This window comes from Molossus molossus, unplaced genomic scaffold (assembly GCF_014108415.1).
Source record: "Molossus molossus isolate mMolMol1 unplaced genomic scaffold, mMolMol1.p scaffold_m16_p_10, whole genome shotgun sequence".
NCBI classification, from domain to species: domain Eukaryota; kingdom Metazoa; phylum Chordata; class Mammalia; order Chiroptera; family Molossidae; genus Molossus; species Molossus molossus.
The window spans coordinates 92,494,987-92,522,358 of record NW_023425345.1 but is presented as its reverse complement, the minus strand read 5'-3'; the positions used below and the strand labels follow the sequence as shown (position 1 = coordinate 92,522,358).

The following is a 27,372-nucleotide window of genomic DNA, read 5'->3' as shown; positions in this document are numbered from 1 at the left end:
GAGACCAACCTGAGATCCAACCTGAGATGGACAACCACATGAATAGCCACAGAAGCCACTAACTATAATAATAGGCAGCAGCCGTTACTTACACGGTGTGATGAAAAGAGTAAGTGCATGTGTCTCGGTGGGCAGTACAACTGGGAAAGAGCTCAAAGGTGGATGAGGAACGTGGCGACAGAGGGCTTGAGCGAGCGAGTCAGTGGCGAGTAGCAACAGGAGGCCAGAGTGTCTGGAGAAGATGGGGAAGTGAGTTTGGGGCAGGCTGGGAGACAAGATCTTGGCTCTGATTTGTCATCTCAGGGAGCAGCGGTGGGGATTTTTGAGGCATGGCAATTAGATGGGAGACAGCCAGATGGTGAATGAAGACTGATAATCATGATTGGCCCAGAGGCTGGCCCTCCATCTCTCCCCGGGGTTCCCAGCCCCCACGGCTTCCAACACTCACTGAACCCCAAGCATTCCTCAGGCCCCAACAGAACCTGAACTGGCCTCAGCCATCCAGATCACGAGATTTATTCAGAGCTTAGGGGAAGTGAGGTTGAGGAAGAGGAGGTTTTGACCCAGACATGGCTTTGAAGACCTCTGTGCTGGGATTAATCAGGGTCTGTGAAGCTGGTGGATTCAGCAGAACACAGAATGCTTTCGGAGTGGTGTGCCGGGTATGTTGCGGGGTGGTGTAGGGGGTGTCCATTCTGCCCCCCTCTCAAATCTACTCTCAAAAGTTGTGGTGAGAGAACCCGTCTTTAAGGTAGACCCAGGTTAAGGAATCCCCAACTCCGCCCCACCGAAGGCCTTCAAGAATTCCTTGTTCATTAGGGAATGTGGAAGGTGGGGGCAGGAGGGTGGTGTTCACCGCAGGCTGAGCTAAGGATTGCCTTGCAAACTGCCTCAGGCCCAGGAGGACATGAATGGATGCTAATCTCTTCCCCAGATCTCCATGGCCCACTGGTATGCAGGAATTTCAGCATGCTGGCTGGCTGCTAGACAGGATGGCCCCTGATATGTTGTAGTCCACCCGTCAAGTTTTTATAGTAACCCTCTGACTATCCCTCTGGCCTCTCACGGTGGCAATGACAAAACCCTGGCATCATGCACAAGTAGCCTGAGAAGCGGGATGACACACAGGCCCTGAGCCTCCTTCTACCACCCGAGGCCAGGGGCTTCCTGTCTGTGGCCCGAAGCAAGTCACTGCCCAATGGCCTTGGTTTACCTCTGAACCCTGAGGGTGTGACTTGTTTTCTAATGGACTACCCAGCTCTAACATGTTGCAATCCTAGGTTTAGGGACCTCCTCCTTTCTACCACTATTCCTAATCCAAAGTGGAAAGAATGAGTATATTCCCAGAGGAGTATTCAGGAAATTCTCCCCCCCCCCCCCGGCCCCTTTCCACCCACCCCCATGCACACACCATGGAGAAAGGTGGCAAAGAGAAGGACTGTGGAATAGAAGTATAGATTTGTAACTATAAGGAAGTTTGGAAACTCTCTACACACACCCTATTTATTAAAATAATTATTTTAAATTTTTGTTTATTAAATTTTATTGATTTGAGAGAGAGAGAGAAACATCAATAAGAGAGAACATAAATTGGCCGCCTCCTGCATGCCCCCCACTGGGGATTTGGCCCACAACCTGGTCATGTGCACTGACCAGGCATTGAACCCATAACCTTGGGGTATGGGGATGATGCTCTAAGCAACTGAGCTACCTGGCTAGAGCTAAAATTATTATTATTATCATCATTATTATTTTTAAATCCTCACCCAAAGATATTCTTCCATTGATTTTTTTTTAGAGAGAGTGGAAGGGAGGGAAGGGGATAGAAACAATGTGAGAGAGACACATCAATTGGTTGCCTCCTGAAAGACCCTGACAGGGGCTGGAGATCGAACCTGCAATCCACGTATGTGCTCTTGACCGGAATCAAACCCGCAAACCTTCTGTCTAAGGGCCAACACTCTAACCTCTGAGCCAAACCATCCAGGGCTAAACTTATTATTTTTAATTTTTACCCGAGGGTATTTTCCCATTGATTTTCAGATAGAGTAGGAGGGAGAGAGAGAGAGAGAAACATCGATGTGAGAGACACATCAATTGGTTGCCTCCTTCATGACCCCGACCAGGGCCAGGAATGGAACTGCAACCAGGGTACATACCCTGGACCAGAATTGAACCCACATCTCTTTGTCCACCGGCCGACTCTCTCATCGCTGAGCCAAACCAGCCAGGGCTAAAATTGTTTTTAATTGAGATGAAATACACATCAAATTTACCATTTTAACGTGCACATTCCAGTGGCATTTCATTCATGCATGATGTTGTGTAACCACCACTTCGATCTAGTTCCAAATATTTGCATCACACCGAAGGCAAACCCTGACATACGAAGCAGTCAGTCCCCATTCTCGTCTCCCCCAGCACCTGGTAGCTATCAGTTTACCTTCTGTCTCTGCGGATAGTCTACATATTTAATATAATGGAATCATACAACAGATGCCCTTTTCTGACTTCTTGCACGCAGCATGGTTTTCAAGGTTCATTTATACCGTAACGTGGATCAGTACTTCATTCCATTTTTTAAAAATTTATTGATTGGTCTAGAGAAACAGGAAGGGAAATGGGGGCGGGGGGTGAGAGAGAGAGAGAGAGAGAGATTTGTTGTTCCACTTATTTATGCATTCCTTGGTTGATTTTTGTATGTGCCCTGACCGGGGATTGAACCCGCAACCTTGGCGTATCGGGACAACACTCTAACCAACTGAGCTAACTGGCGAGGGCTAGTACTTCATTCCTTTGTATGGATGAGTAATATTCCATCCACTTATTACTTTTATTCTAGGAATAATGGTCATAGCTTTATTTGTGGAGGGTCTACAATGTGTCAGACACTTTGCAGGTACTTCACTTTTGTGATTTTATTTATTCTGCTAATTTGTACCCTAGTGACTCCTAGGTTGTACATGAAAACACTGAAAGCCTGAGGGGAACAGCGGCCTTCCCAAATGTCACCTCGCTGCTTAATGGCTGGCTAACCAGGTCTAGAACCCAGGTGGGGTTTTGATTCCCAGGTGTCTGTAGGACTTGAGAAACATGAAGACCAAGTGACAGTGGAGAGAAGGCCAGAGCAGCCCAGCTGGGGAAGATCACCAACATGAGATGTGGTGGGGACAAGAAGAGGTGAGAGGGAGAGAGAGAGAAACATCGACGTGAAAGGGACACATCGAGTGGCTGCCACCAGCATGACCCAACCAGGCCTGGGGACAAACTGCAACCGAGGTACATGCCCTTAGCAGGAACCGAACCCGGGTCTCTCTGGACTGCAGGCCAACGCTCTAACCGCTCAGCCAAACCAGCCAGGGCAAGATGGCTCTCTCTTCAGCAGCCTCCAAGCGGCCTCCCCACACCACCCCACCAGGTCCTTGCAGCCCCTCCCCTCCCCAGTCTCCACCCAGCCTGGGACAGCACCTTTCTGACCGATGTGGTTTTCCTGCTTCCACTTTAGGCCCCTCGTCCCTGCTACCCCACTGTAAAAGCTGAGGAATATGGGGCCAACTGCAGCACAAAGCCCAAGGCCCTACCATAAGCTCTGGGGGAACCACTCTGACCTTTACCTTGTTCTACTCCTGTCGCCCTGTGGACACCTCGTCAGCCTTCCTCAGACTTGACTCTTCCATCCTCTCTCTAGCACCAGCCTTAGCCTGACCTTTGTTCCCCCAAACCCTGTGGAGGACCTGCCACCCAGCAGAGATGCTTCCAGGCTTTGTCCAGACACCAGATGGTCCATGGAGGGGCGGAATTGAGGTTATTTTTGCCTGAAAAGCTTCCAGTCTTGTTCTAGTGGGCTGTGGGAGTGGAGGTAAGTTCTTACATTTCCTACAGTGCCTCCCCCCGCTCCCCAACTCTTCCCCACACACCTTCTTCTTCCCCACTCCCCATTCTGCCCGCCTCTGCTCTTCCTGCCACCCCAGACCTCCCACTTGCTGCGAGAGAGCCCTTCAAGGAAGACATGACAATTTCTTTAGAGAAGACATGAGTTTCATTAGAGTCTTGAGGAGCCTGGGCTACAAATGTGGCTCGAAGTTAAGGAAATGGTGGAGATGCTCGGTTCTGCAGACGCCGGAGTCCTTCAGCCGCCCCAAAGGCTTCTTGCTTAAGGTGCGTTGGCCAAGAACACTAGAGCCTAGGGGCTGTGTGCCCACCATGGTCCCTACCATCTGGAGGCTTTCTAGGGGTGTCCAGGTCTTCTCTTTCTCTTCCTCAAAAAGATCTTGCTGGGTTGTGCCTTGGACAGATGGTGGAGGGGCAAGGCGATGCGGTCCTTTATCAGGGTTTGGTAGTTCTGCACGAGGTCCTGCCTCAGGGGCGCGCTGGGCAGCAAGGCCAGCTTCAGCACCTTCTCCTGGTAATGAGGCAGAGGGTTCGGGCAGGGCCAGCTCCTGGCCAAATTATTGGGAAGTGGGTTGGGCAGAAGCTGGAGGCCGAGAGGTTCAAACCTTCCGCCGGCTGAGACGTGTTGGTACCTGTTGGGGTGATGGTGGGGAGAGGACAGGGAGGTCAAAGGGGAGACCAGGCATGGTGGGAGGGGTGAGAAAGGAGGAAGCGCGATGCAGCCCTCCACAGGCTATGAGCAATCAGGCTGTGGGGAAGCCCCCATCTCTTTTTCTAATTGGATATAGATCTGTTCCAAATGGCCTCTACCCTGTGTGTGTGTTTGGCATTAAGTTGGAATAACTGTGTTTAGCTGGTCAGTCTTCCATCCTTTTGACATAATGTAGGTGATATCATTGTCCAGATTCTAACTATTCTTTTTTATTTTTTTTAATCCTCACCCAAGGATATTTTTCCCATCTATCTTCAGCTAGAGTAGGAGGGAGGGAGGAAGAGAGAGAGAGATCTATGTGAGAGAGACACATTGATTAGTTGCCTCCCTCCCTCGGGGCTGGGGGCCGAACCGCAACCAAGGCACAGGCCCTTGACCGAAATTAAACCCTCGACTCCTTGGTTCTCGGGCCGACACTCTAACCACTGAGCCAAACAAGAGCCTAACTCTTCTTTAAGTCCACTCCCTGCACTAGCGCGGGGCCTGCGGGGGAAGGGCCAGCGCAGCACACGTGCCCCTTCTGGCCACTGGCGAACCTGACGGCACCCAAGAGCCCTTCCGGCTCTCACCTCCCGACGCCTGGTCCGGTGGCCCCTCCTCCACAGGCCTGCAGTATTAGATCCAACAGTGGGAAACTGACTTTTTAAAAACCACAATTGAACAGTGGCACATTTCCTGTGGCTCAACATGCTTCGCCTGGTTCGGCAGATAGCCCGTTTGCTGTCGTCAGCTTACGCCAGAGCCCCTCAGGCCTGGCTGCAGAGCAGAACCATCCTCGGGCCAAGTAAGTTAGACTCTCCTGAGTGGGGCTCAAACCTCAACAGGTGCCCACAGAGGCCCAGGTGATTCTAATGTACTACGAGAGTGGCAAGTGGCTGTGTTCACACATAAATGGTCTGTTTCCCAGCAAGCCCACCAGTGCCTGAGGCTCAGACCTCATCTGAAATCCTCTGGGTCTCTCATGCTCAGAATGTGCGCTCCTGGATCTAGTCATTTTAACAATGTGTTTTAACCCCTTTCAGAGCCGTTTAAAGGAACCACCGAACATCTGGCACAATCACTTGACGGCGTTTTTTGAGGGGAGAGCTAAGTCTACATTGTCTGCCCAGCATTGGCACATATTAGCCATCAATAATCTCCACTGCAGGGACAGTAGAGAGAAGCCAAGGTCCTGAATAATCTTCTCTCAAAATCACCAACTGTTGGCATTTTTTTTTTTTTAAAAGATTATAAATCTCCACAGCCTCCCCCTCCAACCCTCCATGCTGTTAATGCCGTGGGATCGGAATTTGAGACATTCTAACCGTATTCCCCTCCCCCTTTCCTGCCACTCACGTCCAGTGCCTGGACTGGACCCAGTATGGCAATATCTGTGAGTTCCCACGACGGGGGGCAGGGCTGCCGGCTTCTGGAATAGCTCCTTTCGAATTGCTGCCTCTGCTCACACTAGTCAGCCCTCCAGCCCTTTCTCTCTGCCTCATTCATTTCCTCCTGAAGCTTCCTGGTGGGATGCTCCAGCCCTCCGCGATCCTTCTCTCCCTCTTCGGAAGTTCTGTGAGAACATCTGTCTTTTGTTTAGTGCTTCCACGTCTTCGTTAACCCATTTTATCTTCACCTGCTAAGATAGGGATGGTATTTACCACCTCACTTTATCGATGACGGAATTGAATCTGGAAAAACTAAGCAATTTGCCAAAGGGACACAGCCTGGACTTCGATCTGAGCCTCTGACCCCAGCTCTCAGCTCCTTCCATTAATACCTGACAGCCTTACGACACCCACGCTCCGCCTCACACTTAGCACTTAGCAGTGAGAGCTTGCGCGGCTGTCTTTCCACACACGCACTAGGTATCTGCCTTTCGCAAGCTCCTCGAGCGCAGGGACTGAATGACAGTCCTCTGTGTCCCCAGGGCCTATAGCAGAGCGGGTGTTAAGTATATAGTTGTATCTCCTAGTTTTTAGTTAAATAACTGAACCCGTCCTGGGTGTCCTTCCCTTGCCTCCATCCCTTCCCTCCAGATACATTCAGAGCAAACAGAGTTTAGTTTTCAGATGACCAGAGGTGGGAGAGTTCGAGTACCAATAAGATATCAGAAACAGGAATCAGAGAGGAAGGGGTCACCTGAACACGGGTAGGTGGTCGCCTCTTACTTCTTGAAGTTCTTTGGGGGCAGGATGTTGCCATTGGTGTCCAGTGGGGGTGCCCTTGCTTCACTCCTCAGCTTGAGCTTCTTCACCTCCTCGAGTTCCTTCACTGTCCTGAAAATCACCTGTTTCTTCCTGTTCTCATCCAAGAAGATAGGAGTGCAGCTGATGAAAGTCAGAAGGCTGTTTCGACCCATCCAGGAGGGAGGGGGGATGCCGGGCTCTGCTGGGGGGCGGCAGTGGGCCCTGGAGTCCGTCAGCCAGCGCCAGACGTTGCTGTCATAGGGTCTGTCAGGCCTGCTGGGAAAGGTGGCGGGCAAGCGCCCCACGTCAAGCCACGTGTGAAAGCCCCAGGTGTGCTCAGCTTCATCCTTCCAAGGGTGTACTAGTTGGCGGTGCACCTTGGACTTTATATCTGTGCAGGGCGGCAGCTTCAGGGCCAGCTGATGGTAGGCTTGTGGGGTGAAGCCAGGCAATTGCCAGGGCTCATCAGGGAGGAGAAACTCACGCTGAGCCCACGTGCAGCAGTCCGGGAGGGGCTCACCGGCCCGGATCATCTAGAGAGAGACAAAGGGAGCCTGGGGGCACTCTGCCGCCCCTGCCCAGGAGCCGCCCCAGTGGAAACAAGCTGCTAGCCTCCTCCGGACCCAGGACTCGCCTCAGGACCTGATGGCCTGGCAGAGGGGCCCTGTCGCTGTTCCTGCCCTGCCTGCCAGCAGTTATGATGGCTCTGTGATATTCTCATGGACTGTTCCTCTTTCGTCCTCTTTCCATTTACCAGGTTTGGAATTTTATTTCCCACTTTCTTTCCTTAACTTGAATTTTCCCTTTCACTTCTTACTTCTACCCATCCTTTTCATTCTGGTGTTCCCACATTCCCACTGAGGAACTCAAGCTCCTGACGGGGCACCCGAGGCCTAGGAAATCCTGAGGGGAAATGCCCCTTCCCAAGCCAAGGGTAGGAGGGAAGCCTTTCTCCAGAGATGGAGCCTGGAGAACGGTGTCCAGTTACTGGTCTCCTGTTACTCATCTCCCTGTCGTTGGTGCGTCGCCATTCTCATTAAAATACAGGCAAGTATAGAAAGCATCTAGACTGTTCGTCCCTTCCCTTTTCTGTGCCCCAACCCCCATGAAATAAACAGTAGTAAATATGTAGGCACTTTGCTAAATAGTTATTCACATCTCATTTAATTTTCACAACCCTTTGAGCAGGTGTTGTTATGGGCCTCATCTCAAAGATGCAAAAAGCAAGACAGTTAAAGCCTGGCCAGTGTGGTTCAGTGGATTGAGCGTCCTCCCATGGACTGAGAGGTCCTGGTTTGATTCCTGTTCAGGGTACATGTCAAGGTTGCAGGCTCGATCCCCTGTAGGGAGTGTGCAGGAGGCAGCCGATGGATGTCTGTTACATGGATGTTTCTCTCTCTCTCTCTAAAAAATCAATAAACACACACACACACACACACACACACACACACACACATTTTAAAAGCAAGACAGTAAATAAGTCCCCCAGAGTGCCAAGTGAGTGAGCAGCAGAGCTAGGATTTTGGCCATTTGTGTGCACTAATCATGATACTGTGTTCTTTGAAAACGCCTCTCCCTCCGGTCCACTCCTAAGTCTTTTCTGGTTCTCAAACCCACCTGTTTCTTGGGCCTGGTCCCCTAAATCATTTCTATGTGACCAACCCACTGGGTTGGAGATGTAATAACCAGGCATCTCCTGTCCCTGTTCTGAGCTCCGTGTTCACAGTACCACGGGACTAAGAGAGGAGGACAGCGGGGAGTTCACAGGCTGGGAGGTCCACTGCCCTGGAGAAAGTATGACTTACCCCAGGGGAACAGCCACTAGCTCAGTGGGGTACAGAAAGGTAGGCCTCAGAGATGGAGCCCTGCCCCTACCTGCAGGAAATGTTCTCTGGCAGGAATTGGATTGCTCCGACCTCTGGCTGATCTTCCTGGGTTACAGGCCATTCTTCTTCTGGGCTTGATTGCCAGGAGGGGCAGCTTTGTAGGGAAGACCTTACTGGCAGCATTGTTTGCTGCCGGGTTGCTATGGTGATGTTTCCTGGGTGGTGCCATAGGGAGGAGAGCTCATCAGTCCCTTGGGCCCTGGCTGAGACAGAGGATGAGACAAGTTCTCACTGCAAAGGATGGTAATGGGAGCTCTTCTGGGGAGGGACTTGCCTAGGAAAGCCTGGAGGGAAAAGCAGGGCAGGCTGGCTTCCAGGCCTTGGGTTGGGGGTAAAGGTGGTCACAGGGCACCTGTAACGGGGCTAATCCTTTCCTAATATTCTGGGAGGTCTGCCCCATGTGCTACTTTGCCTGGCTGTGCAGGGCCAGCGCTGGGAAAGCTGTCAGTTTCTCTGTCCGAAAGGCTGTGTGCCTGTGTGGGAGGTGATCCACACCTAAGCCCTTTGCACTCCCAAGTGCTTCACGTTGGCTTCAGGCCTTGCTCGCCCGTCTTCACCATCACCCAGTTTCTTGTCCAACCCCTCTTTATGCCTCGGGGACCAAACACCAACATACCGCAGAGACCAACGCTTCCACCCTGGATTTTATTGAGTAGTTACAGTAGTGTTCTCGAGCTGGCTCCATGCACGTGGCCAGCTGGGGCCTCGGGTGGCTCTTTGCAAAGCTGCAGTGCAACCTAAGGGAGCCAGGCAGGTCAGGGCCCTTTACCTTCTCAAGCCTTGGGCCACGTTCTCATCAGTGCTAGTCTCTCTGGCATGATTAGGGGCAGTATCAGAGAAACATCACATGGGCACACATCTGGGCACCCACACTCTTTGCTTGACGCATCCATCCCCCACCCCCAGTTCAACTCTTGACACATTATGAGATGTTTTTACCAGGATTTCTTCTTGGAAATATGGGGAGGCGGGAGGGAGAGGCAATAAGAGGGGCCCTGGCAAGCAGACCTGCTTGTCTGGTGCCTACAGTAAAGAGCCCTTGAGGCAGGTGCCTTGGGCCTGGAGGAAACCGTGCACTGCAGGTCTCCCTTCTCTAGAACTAAAAGCAAGGAACAGAAGCAAACTGGAACCCCTGTCATCCTACCCACCTTCTGATAGCCTGTAGATAATGATCTAAGAAAATAAGCTTACATTTAAAATTAGAAGATAATTTGGAGCATATACACTATTTACAAGGACACCCTGCAGGAGTAGGGGAGGTGAAACTGCTGGGCACAGAATGAAAAGTTTCGGGAGTTCTAATCTCTTTCCATCCTTGTTTCTATGTCCAGCCTTCGGCTCTCGCAGGGAGTGAGGGGAGCACAGGGCGGCAGAGTCCAGTCGCCAGGGCCTCGATGCTTGCAGAGGGCCCAGTGTGATGTGGCGTGACGCCTGCCTAGGCGTGACCAGGCAGGGTGGGGCTGGAGGGGCAGACAGTGCTCGCTGCCCTTTCTTCAGAGGCCTTGGATGGCCCAGCCGCGCAGCTGCAGAGAGCGGGCGACGTGGGCAGCGAGGGCAAGGTCAGGTCTCTACCGCAGCTCAGGAGTGAACTGAGCCCAGCTGATGTTGTCAGGGCCCAGGGGGTCCTCCTCCAGGCCAGGGAAGCTGATGTCCAGCAGAATCTTGCTCAAGCTGTCATTCATTGTGTCCAGAACCAGGCCTTCTGTCAGGGAACGGTTGGCTAAAAGGCTGGCAACCGGTGGCTCGGGGTAGCCTGGCTTGGGGACTTCTATATCTGAGGGAGAGCCGCTGTTGAAGGGGTCACAGTTGAGGTCAAAGGGCTCAGAATTGAGGAGTTCTTGGGGTGAGTCAAAGAGGGGGATACTTTTCAGTGGGGTGGTATTGAGATCTGTTAGTGCCAGGGAATCGGGTAGGGGGCCAAAGGTACCCTGGGGGGTGCGTACTGGGCTGAAATCTAGCCCCCCGACTTTGGCTGGGGGTGTAAGCCTCCAGGATTCAGGGGTCACGGGGAGGACAGATTTGCTTGGGGTGGAGGAGATGGGCAGTGTCTCTTTAATGGGTGTCTTAAAAGGTCCCCCTTCCTCCTGGGAGTAGCCAAACTGGGGGGCAGGCGCAGAGGGCTCTGAGGGGAGAGCCAGCTCTGGGGCTCGTCTTGAAGTCCCGGGGCCCTCTGAGAAGAGTAGCTCGGGCTCATCCACGCAGGGAGGCAGTAGGTGCTGCTTCCTTCGAGACCGGCTCATCTCCCTCCTCTCCCTTCGTTTAATCACGAGCATTTCAGAGACACACCGGGCTGGGGACCTGAGCCCACTGTAGGACTTCTTGGGCCTTGGAGTGGGGGAGTGGGAGTCCTCCTCCCAGGACTGAGACAGCTCCTCCTTGACAGATGGGCAGGGGGAAGGCCACTCTATCAGGGGTGGGCTCTCCACCTTGATGGGCCTCCCTAAGTGTGGCATTTCCTCCCCAGGTTGGATTTCTTCCTCCTTGATGGACTGAACGGGAAGCAGAGAAGACAGCCCTTCTCCAAGCAGGAGTTTCTCCTCTGTCCCTGGCCCTGCAGTGGGCAGAGGGGCTGTGCCCTCGTCAGCTAGCGGCACCTGAAAGGGAAGAGGGACAAGGTGAAGGGAGCTCACAGAGCCTCGAGAGTCAACCCCGTCACCAGGCAGGACACAAGATGATGACTAAAATAAGTAACATGCTGCTACTAACCCTCTTTTTGTCTTTTTAAAGTCTTAAAAACTATTACATACGAGAATATATGATGAAGGTGGTAGTTCAATTCCAGGGGGAAAAGATAGAACATTTAATATGGTGCTGGCATAATTAATATCTAGCTGAGAAAAAATAAAAGTGGATGCCTATTTTATACCATATACAAAAATGAAAGAAAAATTAAAACCATACAAATCCTGAAAGAGAATCTAGGAGACTACATGTACAATCTGAGGGTGGGGGTGACCTTCTTAACCAAGACTGGAAACCCAGAAGCTGTAAGAGAGAAGAGAGACATATTTGACTATATAAAAATGTAAAATCTTACTGTGGCAAGAGAAACCATAAACCAAGTTAAGAAACAAATAATAGAAGTAAAAAAAGATCTTCAACCTAAAAGACAGAAGGTTAACATTTTGATAAAAAGAACTGTCACAAATTATTAACAAAACCTTATAAAAAAATAGGCTACATCCATAAATAAGCATCCCAGAGTGAAGAATCCCAAGTGAACATAAGAAAGTGCTCACACTTACTGACAAGCAAAGAAAGATGAAATAATTTTATGCACATTAGATGAGCAAATATTAAAAAGATTAATAATACCAATTGCTAGCAAAGACACAGGTCTTGTCATATATTACTGGTGGAAATGTGAATTATCACAGCTTTTTTAGAAAGCAATCTAACAATATTTAGTAAAATTTAAAATACTTCTTTACTCAGTAATCTTGTGTCTGGAACTCTATCCCGTAGAAATAAAATCACTATTAAGAATATACTTGCAGAGACATTTATTGCAATGTTGTTCATAGGGAAAAAATACTATAAATAAAATGTGCCCATAAAGGCGGAATGGTTGGGACAACGACGGCAGGGCCACACTGTGGAACGCCATGTAACCATTAAACACAATGAACTGGAGCTCTGCCAAGTAACTTGGAAGAATTTCCTTGAGGCAGAAAAGAATCTGTAATATAATCCCATTTTCAATGTTCTTTGTGTTATATATGTAGATATAAAATGGCTATGGGGACTAGGTGGAGGAGGGGAAAGGGAGGAAATGGGGGACATCTTTAATACTGTCAACACTTAATAATGGCCAGCCCGGCCGATGTGGCTCAGTGGACTGAGTGTCGTCCCATAGACTGAGAGGTCCTGGTTCGATTCCCAGTCTGGGCACATGCTAAGGTTGCAGGCTCGATACCCAGTAGGGGGCCTGCAGGAGGCAGCTGATTGATGTTCCTCTCTCCCTTCCTCTCTCTTTAAAAAAATCAATAAAAAAACAAAAAAAAAAAATTTAAAAAATGGCTATGGCTATATATGTATGTCTATTATACTAAGCATGGATAAAAAATGGAATAAAGCAGAGTAAATTGTCAACATGGATTATTTGAACAGCAGGGGTGATGTGGGTGAAGGTGTGGGAAGGGAAGTAGAGGGGAAGCAAAAAACAGAGGGGGAAGCCCTGGCCACTTTTGCTCAGTGGTTAGAGCGTCGGCCTGTGGTCCAGAGAGACCCAGGTTCGGTTGCCACTCGGGGTACGTACCTTAGTTGCAGTTTGTCCCCGGCCCTGGTTGGGGTCGTGTGGGTGGCAACCAGTCAATGTGTCTCTCTCACATCAATGTTTCTCTCTCTCTCTTCTTCCCTCTCTCCCTCCCGCTCTATCTGAAGATATATGCAAAAATGTCCTCGGGTGAGGATAAAAAAAAAGAAGGCAGTGGAAGGCTTCATTAAAACAAAAACAATATACATGCTACAATCATATTAATGCACACATGTAAAATCATATATGGTATATGTATAATTTTATGTATATTTTTAAAATAATTCAAAAAACAAAAAAAGCAAACCCAAGTCTCTAAACTCCAGAGTTCATTGTTTCCACCTTAGTGAAGGGGGTGGGGCCTTAGCCCTACTTTGTTACAGGTCAGCTCCTGCTCACAAAATCTTCTTTAGCTCTGGCTGGTTTGGCTCAGCAGTTAGAGCATCAACCTGCAGACCAAAGAGTCACGGATTCGATTCCAATCAAGGGCGCATACCTTGGTTCCCAGCTCTGGCCAGGGTTGTGTGGGAGGCAACCAGTCGATGTGTCTCTCTCACATCGATGTTTCTCTCTCCGTCTATCTGAAGATAAAGGAAAAATATCCTCAGGTGAGGATTTAAAAACAAAACAAAACTTCTCTAGAGGGTTAGGTCCAGACTTGATTGCCCATCAAAATATGGTCTTAACTTACCCTCTCAAACTGGATCAATGATACTTATCAACCAGGGGTGATCCCCCTCCCCCACAGGGGGCACTAGGCAATGTCTGGAGACATTTTAATTTCATTTTCACATGGGTTTGGGAGGGATGCTGCTGGCATCTAGTAGGGAGAGGCAAAGGATGCCGCTAAACATTCTTTAGTGCACAGGACAGCACCTCTTCAACCCCCAGGAAAGAATTATCCGGCCCTAAATGTCAATAGTACCAAGGCTGAGAAACTCTGAGCTAGACTGACCAGTTTACTCCACTATTACTGGGTACAAACTGGCATTTCTTGCCTCCATACTCTCTCCACTCTTGTCTGTTTACCCAAATGCACTTCATTCTAAGATCTATATCTTTTTTTTCTTTTTCTTTTTTTATCCTTATCCGAGGACATTTTTCCATTTTTTTGTTCAGATAAAGTAGGAGGCAGAGAGAGGAAGAGAGAGAGAGAAACATCGACGTGAAAGGTACACATCGAGTGGCTGCCACCCACACAACCCAACCAGGGCCGGGGACAAACTGCAACTAAGGTACGTACCCCGAGTGGCAACCGAACCTGGGTCTCTCTGGACCACAGGCCTATGCTCTAACCGCTGAGCCAAACCAGCCAGGGCTAAGATCTACTTCTTAACCACCCCAGTCCATCTATCATAATGACCTTGTCTGAATTCTTATATACTCACCAGGTATTTATGGGCCTTCTGACAACTCTTACATTATAATCCAAATTCCTTTACAGCTTTTATAATGTTATTAAATTTTCCTTTGTTTTTTTTTATTTATTTATTGATATTAGAGAGACTGAGAGAGAGAGAGAGAGAGAAATATTGATGTGAGAGAGAAACATCAATCAGCTGCCTCCTGCATGCCCCCCACTAGGGCTCAGGCCCACAACCTGGGCATGTGCCTTGATCGAGAATTGAACCGGCGACCTCTTGAAGCATGGGTGGATGCTCAACCACTGAGCCACATTGGCCAGGCTTACTTTGTTTTTATGCCTTATTTACCCAATTTGATTTATGAGCTTCTCAAAGACTACTTAGTAGAGTGCAGTGGCAAGATGTAGGTCGAATGCACTTAATTCTCAGAGGAAAACAGACGCCACTCACCTTGGGGGCAATACGTACTCGCTTGCTGTGGCGGGCAAGCTCTGAGCTCATGAGTGAAGCTGCCAGGGGCAAAGGCACCTTTACAGAGGGTTGTAACACCAGTGGCTGGTTCACTGGGAACTGAATGGGTACCAGGTATGAGCTGACCCGGGGTAGCAATGGCTTCATCTTCCGCCCTAGGAGGAAATAGGAGAGATGAGGGGTAGGGGTCCAGGGACACACCCCTTCTCAATTCCAGGAGCTGTGCTCTCCTCTGGGCTTAGATCCCTTTGAGCTAGACACAGAATCCCAGAGTCTGCTCCCCTAAAGATATGCCCCCAGAACAAAGATTAGGTCTGAGGCCCATTCTCCCATACTAACGTGCGCCCAGTGGGAGTTCAGTTTTGATGTTCACATTCCGGCGGAGCTCCGGATTGGGTCGTTTCTGCTGCTGTGTGGCAGACAGGAAGAGAAAGAAACCTGGGTTAGTAAGGCAGGGGAAACGGCAGGAGAACCCACTGGCTGCTCTGGTACCATGCACTGAGCTAACCAACAGCCCAGACACCGCTCCAGGAGGAAGCAGGTGAGCACTGCACCAAGCCTGGTTAGTGGGAAAGGTGAACAGCACACAGATGTACGGGGGCAGGTCCTAGCAACTCATCCATGTGTCCTCACCACCCCTGGGGGATGCTAAAGCATGTAGCTCTGTGAGTGGCAAAGAAAAGCCAGGACCAAAATGAGTGAAAACATCGCCGCCTGCCAGACCTATGCCATGCACTTCAGTTGCCGTCTTGAACCAAGCCTGTGGCTTGTCCTCCCGCCACGCCCACTCTGCTCAGTGCACCTTCATGATGCCCGTGTAAGGGGAAGGAGAAGTGGGCACGAGCCCTCTTCTGGGGAGATGAGGTGGCAGTCACAAATTTCCTCGCTCCCAGAAGCTCAGGGCGCTCTGCATAAATTTCGGGCTGGCAGTCACATGGCCACAGGCTTCCTTCCCCCGTTGAGAGTCTTGTCCCTGTCCAGCAAAGCCATGCTGAGCAGTGAAAGAAAACAAGGCCAAGCCCCGAGCCAGAGGGAAAGAATCTTACTGATTCCAAGTGCTCGGGCGATTGTGGAGACCCTGGGTCCAGTGGCTGGTGGTGGTCAGGCATTGTGGGAGAGAAATGAGATGAAGTTACCACCAGCATGATCAACCAATCTGACCACACTGGGAAAAACACCTTTTCCTGCCTGAGGCTAAGGGCCACCCTGGACAATTGTCCCTCCCAGCAGAATGGTTATGGGCACCCTGAAATCCCAAAACAATCGCTTCTGAAGAGTTGTTCTGCTGGCTCAGCATCTGGTCTCCAGCCTAAAGAAGGGCTTTTTATTTTATTTATTTATCTTCACCCGAGGACATTTTTGCATTTATATTCAGATACAGCAGGAGGGAGAGAGGGGGAAAGCGAGAGAGACAAACATGGATGTGAGAGAGACACATCAACTGGTTGCCACCCACACGACCCCAACTGGGACCGGGGACAAACTGCAACCGAGGTACATGCCCTTAGCCGGCACCGAACCCAGGACTCTCTGGTCCGCGGGCTGATGCTCTAACCACTGAACCAAACTGGCCATGGCAAGAAGGGCTTTTTAAAAACAAAATTTCTTAGATTTTTTTCTGTAAGAATCACCTGAGATGCTTGTTAAAAATACATATTTCTGCACCCATCCCAGACCCATTGAATCAGAAGCCCCAAGAGAGGGACTTGGGAAGCTATGGTTTTTTTTTTTTAATTCTCACTTGAGGACATTTTTTGCATTTTTGTCTTGAGATAGAGCGGGAGGGAGAGAGGGAGGAAGAGAGGGAGAGAAACATCGATGTGAGAGAGACACATCGAGCAGTTGCTACCCACACAACACCAACCAGGGCCGGGGACAAACTGCAACCGAGGTATATGCCCTTAGCGGGAACCAAACCTGGGCCTTTCTGATCTGTGGGCCGACACTCTAACTGCTGAGCCAAACCGGCCAGGGCGGGAAGCTGTGCTTTAACAAGCATTCCAGGCAGTTCTTATCCACAGGGAAGTTAGGGAAACACAGCCCCGGAAAGTCCTCTTATTTGGATCCAAGCAGTCCTCTCTATGGCTTGGTCTAGCACTAAAGTGTATTATTCAGTATTTGTTATCTGTACTTAATTCAGTGAGTTTTAGGCAAATCACTTATGGGCTGGCTGGCTTCTATCTCTCCCCAGATCAGCTAAGATCATCACAAGGACCACTTGTTTCCTTTTGAGATGGATATCACAACCTCAAACTCTGGCTCCATTTAGACAAAACCAGGACACTCACCTTAAACACCTGGTCCAAGGTCAAGTAGCGATTGGCACTGGGGTGAATGGTCCAAAAGGAGACCTTGCCATTGGCAGACGTCTCCCGAACGAACATGTCATGGAGGGAAAGGTTATGGCGAATGGAATTCTGAAAGAGACAACCGGTTATCAGCTACTTTAGCTTCAGAAACATCATCTTTGATGTTTCCTGAAGGGAAATCAGCCTCAGGCCTCACCCACTGTACCCAACACAGGCTTTGTCAAGTGTCCAACTCTAACCCTGACCTCCACACTGCAGAACCATCGACCTCAGCCATAAACCTATCGAGGACATTTAGCTGAGGTAAGAGTGTGAAGTTAAAAGCTCTACTGTGGGGAAAACAAAACGAAAACCTTTGGCTTGGAGCTGATTATCTGTCAGAGGACCTGAGTCGTGGCTGACACTGTACTGTGAGCTAGTGACGCCCAGGCATCTGCGTTCCCATGAATAAAATAAAGAGAAAATTCCTGCCTTCTAGAAATATTATGTGATATTAGAGAAGGTGACTCATAAGGCTCACAGATGGCAGTGTTGTTTTTTGTTTGTTTTCTTTATTGATTTTAGAGAGAGAGGAAGGGAAAGGGAGAGAGATAGAAACATTGATGAGAAAGAACATCGACTGGCCGCCTCCTGCATGCCCCCACTGGGGATCAGGCCCACAACCTGGGCATGTGTCCTGACCGGGAATCGAACCGGCAACCTCTTGGTGCATGGGTTGATGCTCAACCACTGAGCCACACTAGCCGGGTGACAGCATTGTTTTTAAAAGATCTTTTCAGAAAGCTACTTAAGTCACTCCAGCTGCTGTTCAATGTAGCACAAAAGTGGGCTTAAGTGCAACACTGAAGAGTCAAGGTAAACCTTCGGTAGTGACACGGAGTGCTGCAGAGCTCTTATTGATGACTTTGCCTGGATTCAGCAGGATCAAGTCATAATCCAAAAGATACAATTATTTATAGTTCTAGCATCCTTTGCACTTAATGCTTCCTCAGAGCACCAGACATAAAGTGCTGCACAGCCGTGTAGACAAACTATTGGATCAGAGTGACTTCGACTTGGGTTGTTATGAACACCGTACCTTCCAGCCTGGCTTGGCCATGTGCTTAAAATAGGGAAAGTGGTCCTCGATCCAAGTGTAGATGTCTTTCAAGGTCATGCGCTTCCTCTCGGTGCTGTTGATGGCGAATTGTATCATGGCCATGTAAGAGTATGGGGGCCGCTCAGACACAGAGTCCTGCCAGGATGTTGATGTTCCTGGGGGCTCCTCAACCTGAGGGTTGCGAGAAACCAGAGGGAGAGAGAAAAGGGAATAACATGGATGAGTTCACAAGACCTCGTCCAGCCCCCCTCAAAGAACATTCCCTAGAGAAACCTCTTATGCCATAAAAATCACACTAGAAACAAACTCATCTGAGACCACTATTCCATGGACTAAACGTTTAGAATTAGGAAGGATCTTAGAGATGATCCAGTCTAGTCTGACCATGCAGAACTGTTTCTCTCTCTTCGTTCTTTTTTTAAAACCCTCACCTAAGGACATTTTTCCATTTTTTGTTCAGATGGGGGGGGGGGAGAGAGAAACATAGATGTGAAAGGGACACATCAAGTGGCTGCCTCCTGCACGACCCCAACCAGGGCCTGGGACAAACTGCAACCGAGGTACATGCCCTTAGCGGGAACTGAACCCGGGTCTCTCTGGACCATAGGCTGACGCTCTAACTGCTGAGCCAAACTGGCCAGGGCTCTTTGTTCATTTAAAAAAAAAAAAAAAAAAAAAAATATATATATATATATATATATATAATTTATTTTAGAGAGGAAAGGGAGAGAGAAAAACACTGATGTGAGAGAGAAACGTCAATGGTTGCCTCCCAAATGCACCTTTACTGGGGATCAAACCTGCATAAACCCATGATCTTTGGGTGCATGGGAAGACATTCAACCAACTGAACCACAATGGCCAGTTCATTTTGTTGAAGATATTGCCCAACAATAAGTGTCCAGTTTTTGGTAGCTGAAACCTCTCAGGAAAGTTTGGTTATGATTCTTAAAACATTGATTTTACACGAAAACCATACCCATTTTGAGCCCTGGTTGGGTAGCTTAGTTGGTTAGAGCATCGTCCTGATACGCCAATGCTGCAGGTTTAATTTCTGGTCAGGGCACATACAAGAAGCAATCAATGAATACATAAATAAGTGGAACAAATCTGTTTCTCTCTCTAAAATCAATAAATAAAAAACCACACCCATTTTTTAGACCTGTGCCAAGAGGCCTAGGTCATCGTCCCATTCCTCCTCCTGATGTGATATGAATAAACCCATCTCCTTTCAATGTTTGTGTAAGAGAAATATTTCTAAGTATAGGACAGAAAAAATGTCTGCCAAGTGCACACTGACTAAGTCAGGCAAGGATCTGATCATTCACATTTAAAATATTAAGCTTGCCCTGGCCGGTTTGGCTCAGCGGTTAGAGCGTCAGCCTGCGGTCCTGAGAGACCCGGGTTCAGTTCCTGCTAAGGGCGCGTACCTCGGTTGCAGTTTGTCCCCGGCCCTGGTTGATCGTGCGGGTGGCAGCCACTCGATGTGTTCCTTTCACATCGATGTTTCTCTCTCTCTCTCTCTCTGTTCCTCTCTCTCCTTCCCACTCTACCTGAACAAAAAAATGGGAAAAATGTCCTCGGGTGAGGATAAAAAAAAAATATTAAGCTTTAAAAAAAATAAAGAAAAGACTGAATTTTATTACATTTGCAAGTTTATGTATTTATGTTTATATAAAGACAAGTTTATTATATTTATATAAATAACTTTATAAAGTACACAAGTTTTAAGTGAATTGCTCCTTTTTACTTATGTATACATCCATGTAAATGTTCACTTTTTTTTTTGACAGAGTGGGAGGGAGGGAAAGAGAGAGACAGAGAGAAACATCAATGCAATGGAGCCACATTGACTGGTTGCCTCCCGATCAACCCGACCAGGGCTGGGGACGAACTGCAACTGAGGTAGGTGCCCTTGACCGGGATCAAACCCGTAACTTGTTGGTCCATGGGCCAACGCTCTAACCACTGAGCAACCAGCCAGGACTAAATGTTTACTTTTAAAGGTTGTGGAATGAGCCTGACTGGTGTGGCTCAGTGGTTAAGCATTGACCCATGCACTAAGAGGTTGCCAGTTCAATTCCTGGTCAGGGCACATGTCCAGGTTGTGGGCCAAATCCCCAGTGGGGGACATGCAGGAGGTGGCCAATCGATGTTCTCTCTCATCAACATTTCTCTTTCTCTCTCTCTCTCCCTTTCTCTCTCTCTAAAATCAATAAAGAAAAAAATAAAAATAAAAAAATGGTTGTGGAATGAATGATTAAAAGATTCATACAACAGAATCCAGGTGTGTGGCAACTGTGAAAAACAAACCCAGGCCACACAATTGGGTCAAATCAATAGTGATTGCTGGGGAAATGTTTAAAGTTCATATCTAACTCACTTTCTTTTCTATTACTATATCTTCTAAGAAAATTATCTGGTTAAAAACGCTGTATTTCTTTCACACTGTTGGGTTGCTCCTTTAAAGTTTAAGTGGCTTTCCAAACTAAGACCTCTTCATCATTCCCTGAATACCTATTACAGGGGAGTACTCAACTCAGTGCTGATGGAATAAAGTGAGCCAGAGGAATCTGCCCCAAGGACATTTCACAGACAGATCCCAAGCAGAAAGGTAGCTCAAAAGTTAAACAGAATCACACTAAGTGAGTGCGAATACCAGAACTTGGAAATTCAGCTACATAGGCCACTTGATCCATTTCCCTTCTTAGAAGTTCCCTACACAGGCTATGACTTCCCTAGTGACAGTTCACCTTAACCTGACTCTGCTCCAGGTGCCGATTCTCCTTTCCCTCCATCTCTTGCTTGATGCTGCAGGAGCTCAGTCCATCAGAACTCATCTTTCCAAGCCACTGGATGTTGGTCAAGCTGTTGTTAAGAGTGCAGCCTGCTGCCTCACCGCCAGCTAGAGGGGAAATAATCCAAGATGTCACTTAGCTGCCTGATCTGATGCCCGGCAGGCCCATCAAAATTGGTGGTTAGGGATTACCTCTCCAAGAACTCTACCCTTTTAGGGGTAAGGGGATACATGTGGAGTCTATTGTGGCCCTCAGGTATTCCACGCCATTAAGATTTCAGGAGAAATTCAGGAACATAGCTCAAGTTGCATTTTAATCTGGGCCACACTGAGCCTTAGAGAAAACCACTTTTCCTCCTCATGCTTCAGTTTCCTCCTTTATTAAGATGGAGAAAGATTCCTAATTCTTTTTATAATCAATGGGAAGCATAAACAGAAACAATAAAGAAATCTTTTTCCACTATAAAGACGGCAATTAGAAGTGCTAAATGATAATTACAACCCTTTGGACAGTGCCCAGAGGATCTGGGTCAAGGTATGCCTTTCCCCTGGTTCACATGCCTGTCAGCTGTAGGCATCAACATGACTGACTACAGTCCTTGCCACCAAAGGGGAAAGGCTGAGCTCCTCACATACCACAGCTCTCCCATCTCTGCCCAAGAAGGGCTCCAGGCGGTCTAGGAAGATTCACATCCGTAGTTGCAGGCTTTGGTCTCAGGGTCTCGGTGATCCCTTCTGTTATCTTGGAATCATTGCTGGTTTGGGCTTGAGGCTGGGGCCCTGGAGGGTGAGTGGGGGCTCCCCCACAGCTGATGAGGATGAATTTGTTGGGCCCATTGCTGCCACTCTCTTTTCCTTTAGCAGTCAATGCTGTGATGATGCTCTGGATATTTGCATTGTTGGGGACAGCCACCACTTGGGTGTTTGGCATGGTGGGGTGGTTAATAATCTTGATCCCAGCTGGAAACTTGCAAGAGGTGGACTCTGCCACTTCCTTGGAGGCCTGAGCTTGACCAGGCTCTTGTTGGGCAGGGGGCCTCTTAGGCTCCTCCTCTGATGTTTCACGTGGGGCATGTCGAACAGGAAGGGGCAGCCTCCGTCTTTTGAGAATCAGTGGCCGACGGGGGCTGGTTTTCATTATGAATCTGTGTTTTCACTCTCCATTGAGAATCACAAGCGTGGACTCTGGGAAGCACAAGGAGCAGCAGGATGTCAGAGATCTGTCAGGATGAGAACGAGGTTCTGTTAGAGAGAGGGGTTCCTCTTCCTATGACCAGGAGTGTGAGCCCACAGGCCCAAGTGAATACTCCCTGGGCTTTTTTAAAGACCCCAGATAATAAGAAGATGAGTTTCACTGACAAAAGAAAGCTAAAACTGAAGCAAACAGAAGCAATTTGAGTGGGACTGGGTTGAACGTAGGTCAACATAGCCAAAGATCTTCCAGAAGATTGAGAATGTTTGGCACTACAGAAACAAATGGGGCACTTACAAAATGGCGCTGGCCAGTTTGGCTCAGCGGTTAGAGCATCAGCCTGTGGTCCGGAGAGACCAGGGTTCAGTTCCCGCTAAGGGCATGTATCTTGGTTGCAATTTGTCCCCGGCCCTGGATGGGTTGTGTGGGCAGGCAACCACTCAATGTGTCCCTTTCATGTCGATGTTTCTCTCTCTCTCTCCCTCCCACTCTATCTGAACAAAAAATGGAAGTGTCCTTGGGTGAGAATTAAAAAAAATGTAGAAATGTCTATTACTGCCTACTAGAACTCAGGTCTCTTACTATAGAACAGGAATAGTGGAATAGGAGGACTTTTGGTAATTAGGAGTCCTGACAAAACTCTGATCCCACAATCCATTCTAGGACAGAGACTAGATTTTTATATCATCTTAGTTTATAAATAAAAGGATTGGTTCCAATAGAATCAAGGGAGAAAGGCAGATTGTACCATTGCACTATTTCCACACCAGTGAAGAAACCATCCCCAGTTCACAAGACCTCAGATAAAAGAGAAGCTGCTCACTTCAAGGCCCATGGTAAAGTTGAACAGATTATGCATAAGAAGGAGTGCCATTCATTTCATAGGCTGGTGTACTTGTGTTGATTCAAAAAAAAGTACATTTTGCTTTGGCTGGTATGGCTCGGTTGGTTGGAGCATCGTCCTGTGCACCATAAGGGTCATGGGTTTGATTTCCAGTCAGGGCACATTTCCAGGTTTCGGGTTTGATCCCCAGTTAGGGTGTGTACAGGTAAGCAACCAATTGATGTTTCTCTCTCACATTGATGCTTTTCTCTCTAAAAATCAATAAAAACATATCCAGGGGTAAGGATTAGAAGAAAAAAAAAAACTAATGTTGCCCGGCTGGTATGGCTCAGTAGTTGAGTGTTGACCCATGCACCAAGAGGTCACTGGTTCAATTCCTGATCAGAGCACATGCCCAGGCTGTGGGCTCGATCCTCAGTGCAGGGCATGCAGGAGGCGGCCAACTGATATTCTCTCTCACTGATGTTTCTATCTCTTTCTCCCTCTCCCTCTCCCTGCCTCTCTCTCTAAAATCAATAAAGAAAAAAAAAAATCTAATTTTTTTTAAAGTACCTTTTTCTTTCACAATTTGCAAAGTATTTATATAGTGACAGTATAGTACTTACAGGTGCTTATTCACATTTTAACTTTCTAAGCATGTTACTGTATTAATTTCTTTCCCAGATTTAAGACTACAGTCCATATCTCCTGACTACTAAAATGTGCTGTCATCAATATGCTCAGGTAGTTTTGTAATGTTAAAAGAATAGTTTTATCTTTTTTAAAAAATCTGTGCTTTGATTTTAATAGATATATAGAATACTCTACCATTATATAAAATTGTGTAATCTCATTTAGAGGTACTTTGACAAAGGAATGGGTTGTTTCTTTTTTAGGACATCTGATTATCACCCTAAGAATGATTGTCACACTCATAACATTTGCCATCTGCCTTCTCCACTCTGCCTCCTTCCTTCCCTTTCTATCTAGGTTTCTTCTACCTTCAAATCTCAGTTTTACTTCGCCTTCCTATCTCATCAAGTCTCTCTCCCTCCCCCATCAATCAGGAGATACTATTTCCCCTCCTCCCCCAAAGATGTCTTCTAATGCTTACTTTCCCCTTCTACTCTCTGACCAGCCTCTTCCTCTCACTGTCAACACTTTATTTAGCCCAGGAGCCTTCCAGAGTGACTCCTCTGACCCTACCCCACCTTGACCAGGGAAACCTTGCCGGGTTCTCAAGAACCAGGAGAAGGGACCTTCCAGGGGCTAGAGCGGAGGCAGTGTGGTATAATGGTGAGAGCAGAGGAGGGGTGGGCAGATTTGTCTTTGACTTAATGCAAAGTCGGCTCAATCTTCCTCCCAATCAGTCTGCCTAGGAAAGTAGGCCACTTAGCCCTCCCGTGGCTGCGGGCAGGGTGCAGAGGTCAAACTCCCAGGGAAGGCCGAGGGGTGCTTTGAGAAAGAAATGAGATCAGACTAGAAAAAATTTGCACCCTCACTCAGACCTCCTTCCCGAGTGGCCCCAAACCTCCACTCTCGGCCGGCGCCCTGCTGCTAGACCCCCTGGCCGCGGCACCCCAGACCTCGCTCCCTGCGGGCGCCAAGACCCGGCCCCAGCGTCCATTCCTCGGCTCCCGCTCACCTCCCGACTGCAGGCGCCGTCGCTGCTGGGCTGTGGCTCCCAGGGCGGGCTCCGGGCTCCTCCGGCCTGGGGGCCGAGCCAGGGTGCCGGACAGGGACTCGCGCCAGGCCCGCCGGATCCCCGGCGAGCGAGAGGGGTGGGGAATCCCGGGGGATCCCGGGAGGGGCGGGGGTCCCGGGCCGGGGCCGGGGGTGGGGTCCCGCACCGCAGCTTTCAGTTTGTTCCGCTGTTTAAAATTGGCGCCGGCGGAGCGTTGCGGTCACGTGACGGAGCGTCGCCAATCGGCGCCGGCCCTTGTCTCCGCGTTCCGGGCTCGAACGCGGCGGCCGCGGCGGCGGGGGAGCAGCGGCCGGGACGCCGCCGGGCGGGTAAGGCGGCTGGGCCGGCTCGTGGGGAGGGAGCCGCGGTGGGAGGCTGGGCGGGCGCCGGCAGGGCTGCGGCGGCGGCGAGCCCGCGGGACCTGGGCGCCCCCCTGGCCCGCTCGCCCTTGCGCAGTCCCGTCTCTGCCCTAATCACCCCGGGGACCCTCTCCTCCTCCCTGGGGATCCTCTGCCTTTAAGGAGGCTACCCAGGTTGATGTCCTTACTCGGGAACGTGGGTCCCTCGTACCAACAACCAACGATCGTCTTGTTCCCCCGACCGGACTGGGAGTCTCTGAGGGCGCATATAACCTTACTCAAGGTCCCTACGTCCTAAAAACAGTCCCACACCGTAAACCCAACCTCAGCTCCAAATTAAAGACATCTGTCTCATCCACCGCCACCCCTCGAAGCCTGTCTTTTACACACAGTAAAGTATTGTTTGCTTATTCTGCACATTTTGTTGAGTACCTGCCCTGTGCCAGGCCCTGCTAGGACACAATGGCAGAGGAGGTCTGCGTTCCCAGTCTCATGGGAGGAAAGAGGGAGCTCAGACGTTTTCGAAGAATCAGATAAGCTAATGGAGAGTTAGAGTCCTGAAGTGATCAATGAGAGGGCAGTGATGCCTTTGAGTATCTGCAATAAGGAGATCTTGCCTTTAGGTAGGTCAGGAAAGGCTTATCAGAATAACTAAAGCTTGGTAGGGTCTGAGGTCTTTATGCAAAGAAGGGAGAGGAACCCTCAAAGTAAGGGGAGTAAGGTGTGAAAGGCTGTGTAGCTGGAGGGAGCATGGTGAGCACAAAGGCTGAGGAATCTGAGCATTTTGAGCAAAGAGACCTGGTTGGAGTGTGAGATGAAGCTAGAACCTGGGCAAGCAGGACCTTAGTCATAACTGAGGAGTTGGTCCTTACCTAAAACACAAAATTTTTAAGCAGAAGATGTGCATTTTTAAAAGGTCTCTGCAGGGGTGCCAGAGTGGATTAGGGCAGACCTGTTAGGCTCTTGCAGTTATCCTTGCCAGGATCGTTGGAATTTGAAGGGTAGTAGGGAGAGAAGGAGAGAGACACAGAGGGGAGAAAGGGGCATTATTGCAGTTGTGGTTAAGAGGTGTTGGCAGAGGGGAAGTGGAAATGTAAGGTTTCTGGATGCATAACTGGATGAATGATGATACTATTCCCTGGGCAAGGACCCTGGAAGATAATCACTTTTGTGCAGGGGTGCAGGGGAAATGATTATGAATCCAGTTTTAAACATGTTAAGTTTCAAGTACATTTGAGATGTCTAGTTGCTGTCAAATAGGCAGCAGGATATATGGGTCCTGCGTGTGGAGAATTCTAAACTGAATATATAAATACTTAGGTCATCCACATCCAGGTGGTTATTGAAATGTGAGCAGATGATTGCCTAAAAAAGGAGTAGAAAGTGAGGAAGGCTCCAAAGCACAACCAGAGGGGAAGGCCTTAGGAAGCAAAGGGGACTTGACCTCTAATTACAGAAGAAAGGAGGATGGTTGCAGATATATGCAGTTTTGCATGGTTTCTGGAAAATGTATTTCCTTTGATGTTAACTGTATTCTTTGTGAAGTAGGAAATAGGTCATTTGTTGAGAGAGAAGGAGAGTGCTAAGGTTTTAAGAAAGTGGAAAAGTTTTAAGGTAATCTTTGTGTAAAATGAGTTGATATGTAAACACAGGATTGCTGCACAAGGTAGTGTCCACTTGAGGCTCGTTAATTTCAACAGTTCTCACTGTGACCATTGGTACCAGCGTTACCTCTCCACTGGACTCCTGCAGAATAGCCTTCCAACTGGGTTCCTGCTTCCTTTCTCTTTGTTCCCCAACACACCTTTTCTCACAGAGCACCTCAAGTTATCTTTTGAAAGTATAAATCAGAAAACATTAAAAATAAATAAAAGTATAAATCAGACCTGGCGAGGTAGTTCAGTTGGTTAGAGTGTCTTCCCCATACGCCAAGGTTTACAGCTGAGCCTGATCCTCAGTCAACGCACATCCAAGAATCAACCAATGAATGCGTAAATAAGTGGAACAACAAGTCTGTCTCTCTCCTCTCTCTCTCTCAAATAAATCCGTTTTTTAAAAGTATAAATCATATTATGGCACTTCTCTGTCCAGAACCTTTCAGTGGCTTCCTATCCCATTAGGAGTAATTAAACCCACAGTCCTTGAGCTTATATGAAGCCTGGTGTGACATGAACTAGTTCTGACTCCCACCACTCTCCAGGTCAGCCCGGCTAACCTCACTGTTTCTTTTTTTTATTTAACTTATCTTTATTGTTGAAAGTATTACAGATGTCCCTCCTTTTTTACCTCATTCACTGCCCCCCTCCTTGACAGCACTGTTGTCTGTGTCCATTGGTTATGCATATATGCATATAAATTCTTT

General features: G+C 48.7%; 2 protein-coding genes across 4 annotated transcripts; both read right to left on the bottom strand.

Annotated features, from left to right (window-relative positions):
• Positions 1–4,228: 4,228 nt before the first annotated feature.
• TEX52 (testis expressed 52) lies at positions 4,229–8,718 on the bottom strand. Its single transcript, XM_036251555.1, has 3 exons — positions 8,647–8,718; positions 6,754–7,304; positions 4,229–4,523 (listed from the first exon to the last, which is right to left on the bottom strand). The coding sequence occupies exons 1-3, from the start codon at positions 8,716–8,718 to the stop codon at positions 4,229–4,231; spliced, it is 918 nt and encodes a 305-aa protein (XP_036107448.1).
• Positions 8,719–10,210: 1,492 nt separating this feature from the next.
• Positions 10,211–22,172, bottom strand: FOXM1 (forkhead box M1). 3 transcript variants are annotated; one of them, XM_036251478.1, is made up of 8 exons: positions 21,589–22,172; positions 20,909–21,060; positions 18,135–18,326; positions 17,036–17,164; positions 15,794–15,838; positions 15,087–15,156; positions 14,727–14,902; positions 10,211–11,251 (listed from the first exon to the last, which is right to left on the bottom strand). In XM_036251478.1, the coding sequence occupies exons 1-8, from the start codon at positions 22,088–22,090 to the stop codon at positions 10,226–10,228; spliced, it is 2,292 nt and encodes a 763-aa protein (XP_036107371.1). In that variant the 5' UTR covers positions 22,091–22,172; the 3' UTR covers positions 10,211–10,225. The 3 variants fall into 3 exon arrangements, with proteins under 3 accessions (XP_036107371.1, XP_036107372.1, XP_036107373.1); XM_036251479.1 differs by having other exon boundaries at positions 15,087–15,153; XM_036251480.1 differs by lacking the exon at positions 15,794–15,838.
• Between the last annotated feature and the right edge of the window lie 5,200 nt (positions 22,173–27,372).

What these genes read in the sequence shown, in the direction of transcription:
- FOXM1 (XM_036251478.1), bottom strand. Translation starts at nt 22,090, where the DNA reads ATGAAAACCAGCCCCCGTCGGCCACTGATTCTCAAAAGACGGAGGCTG. An exon ending in CCTTGGACCAGGTGTTTAAG is followed by an intron (nt 15,839 to 17,035) that starts GTGAGTGTCCTG and finishes GACCACCACCAG; the next exon opens with CCACTGGACCCAGGGTCTCC. An exon ending in CGCCCGAGCACTTGGAATCA is followed by an intron (nt 15,157 to 15,793) that starts GTAAGATTCTTT and finishes TCTGCCACACAG; the next exon opens with CAGCAGAAACGACCCAATCC.
- TEX52 (XM_036251555.1), bottom strand. Translation starts at nt 8,718, where the DNA reads ATGGCCTGTAACCCAGGAAGATCAGCCAGAGGTCGGAGCAATCCAATT. An exon ending in CCAGAGAACATTTCCTGCAG is followed by an intron (nt 7,305 to 8,646) that starts GTAGGGGCAGGG and finishes GTCTCTCTCTAG; the next exon opens with ATGATCCGGGCCGGTGAGCC. An exon ending in CCCCCAAAGAACTTCAAGAA is followed by an intron (nt 4,524 to 6,753) that starts GTAAGAGGCGAC and finishes TCACCCCAACAG; the next exon opens with GTACCAACACGTCTCAGCCG.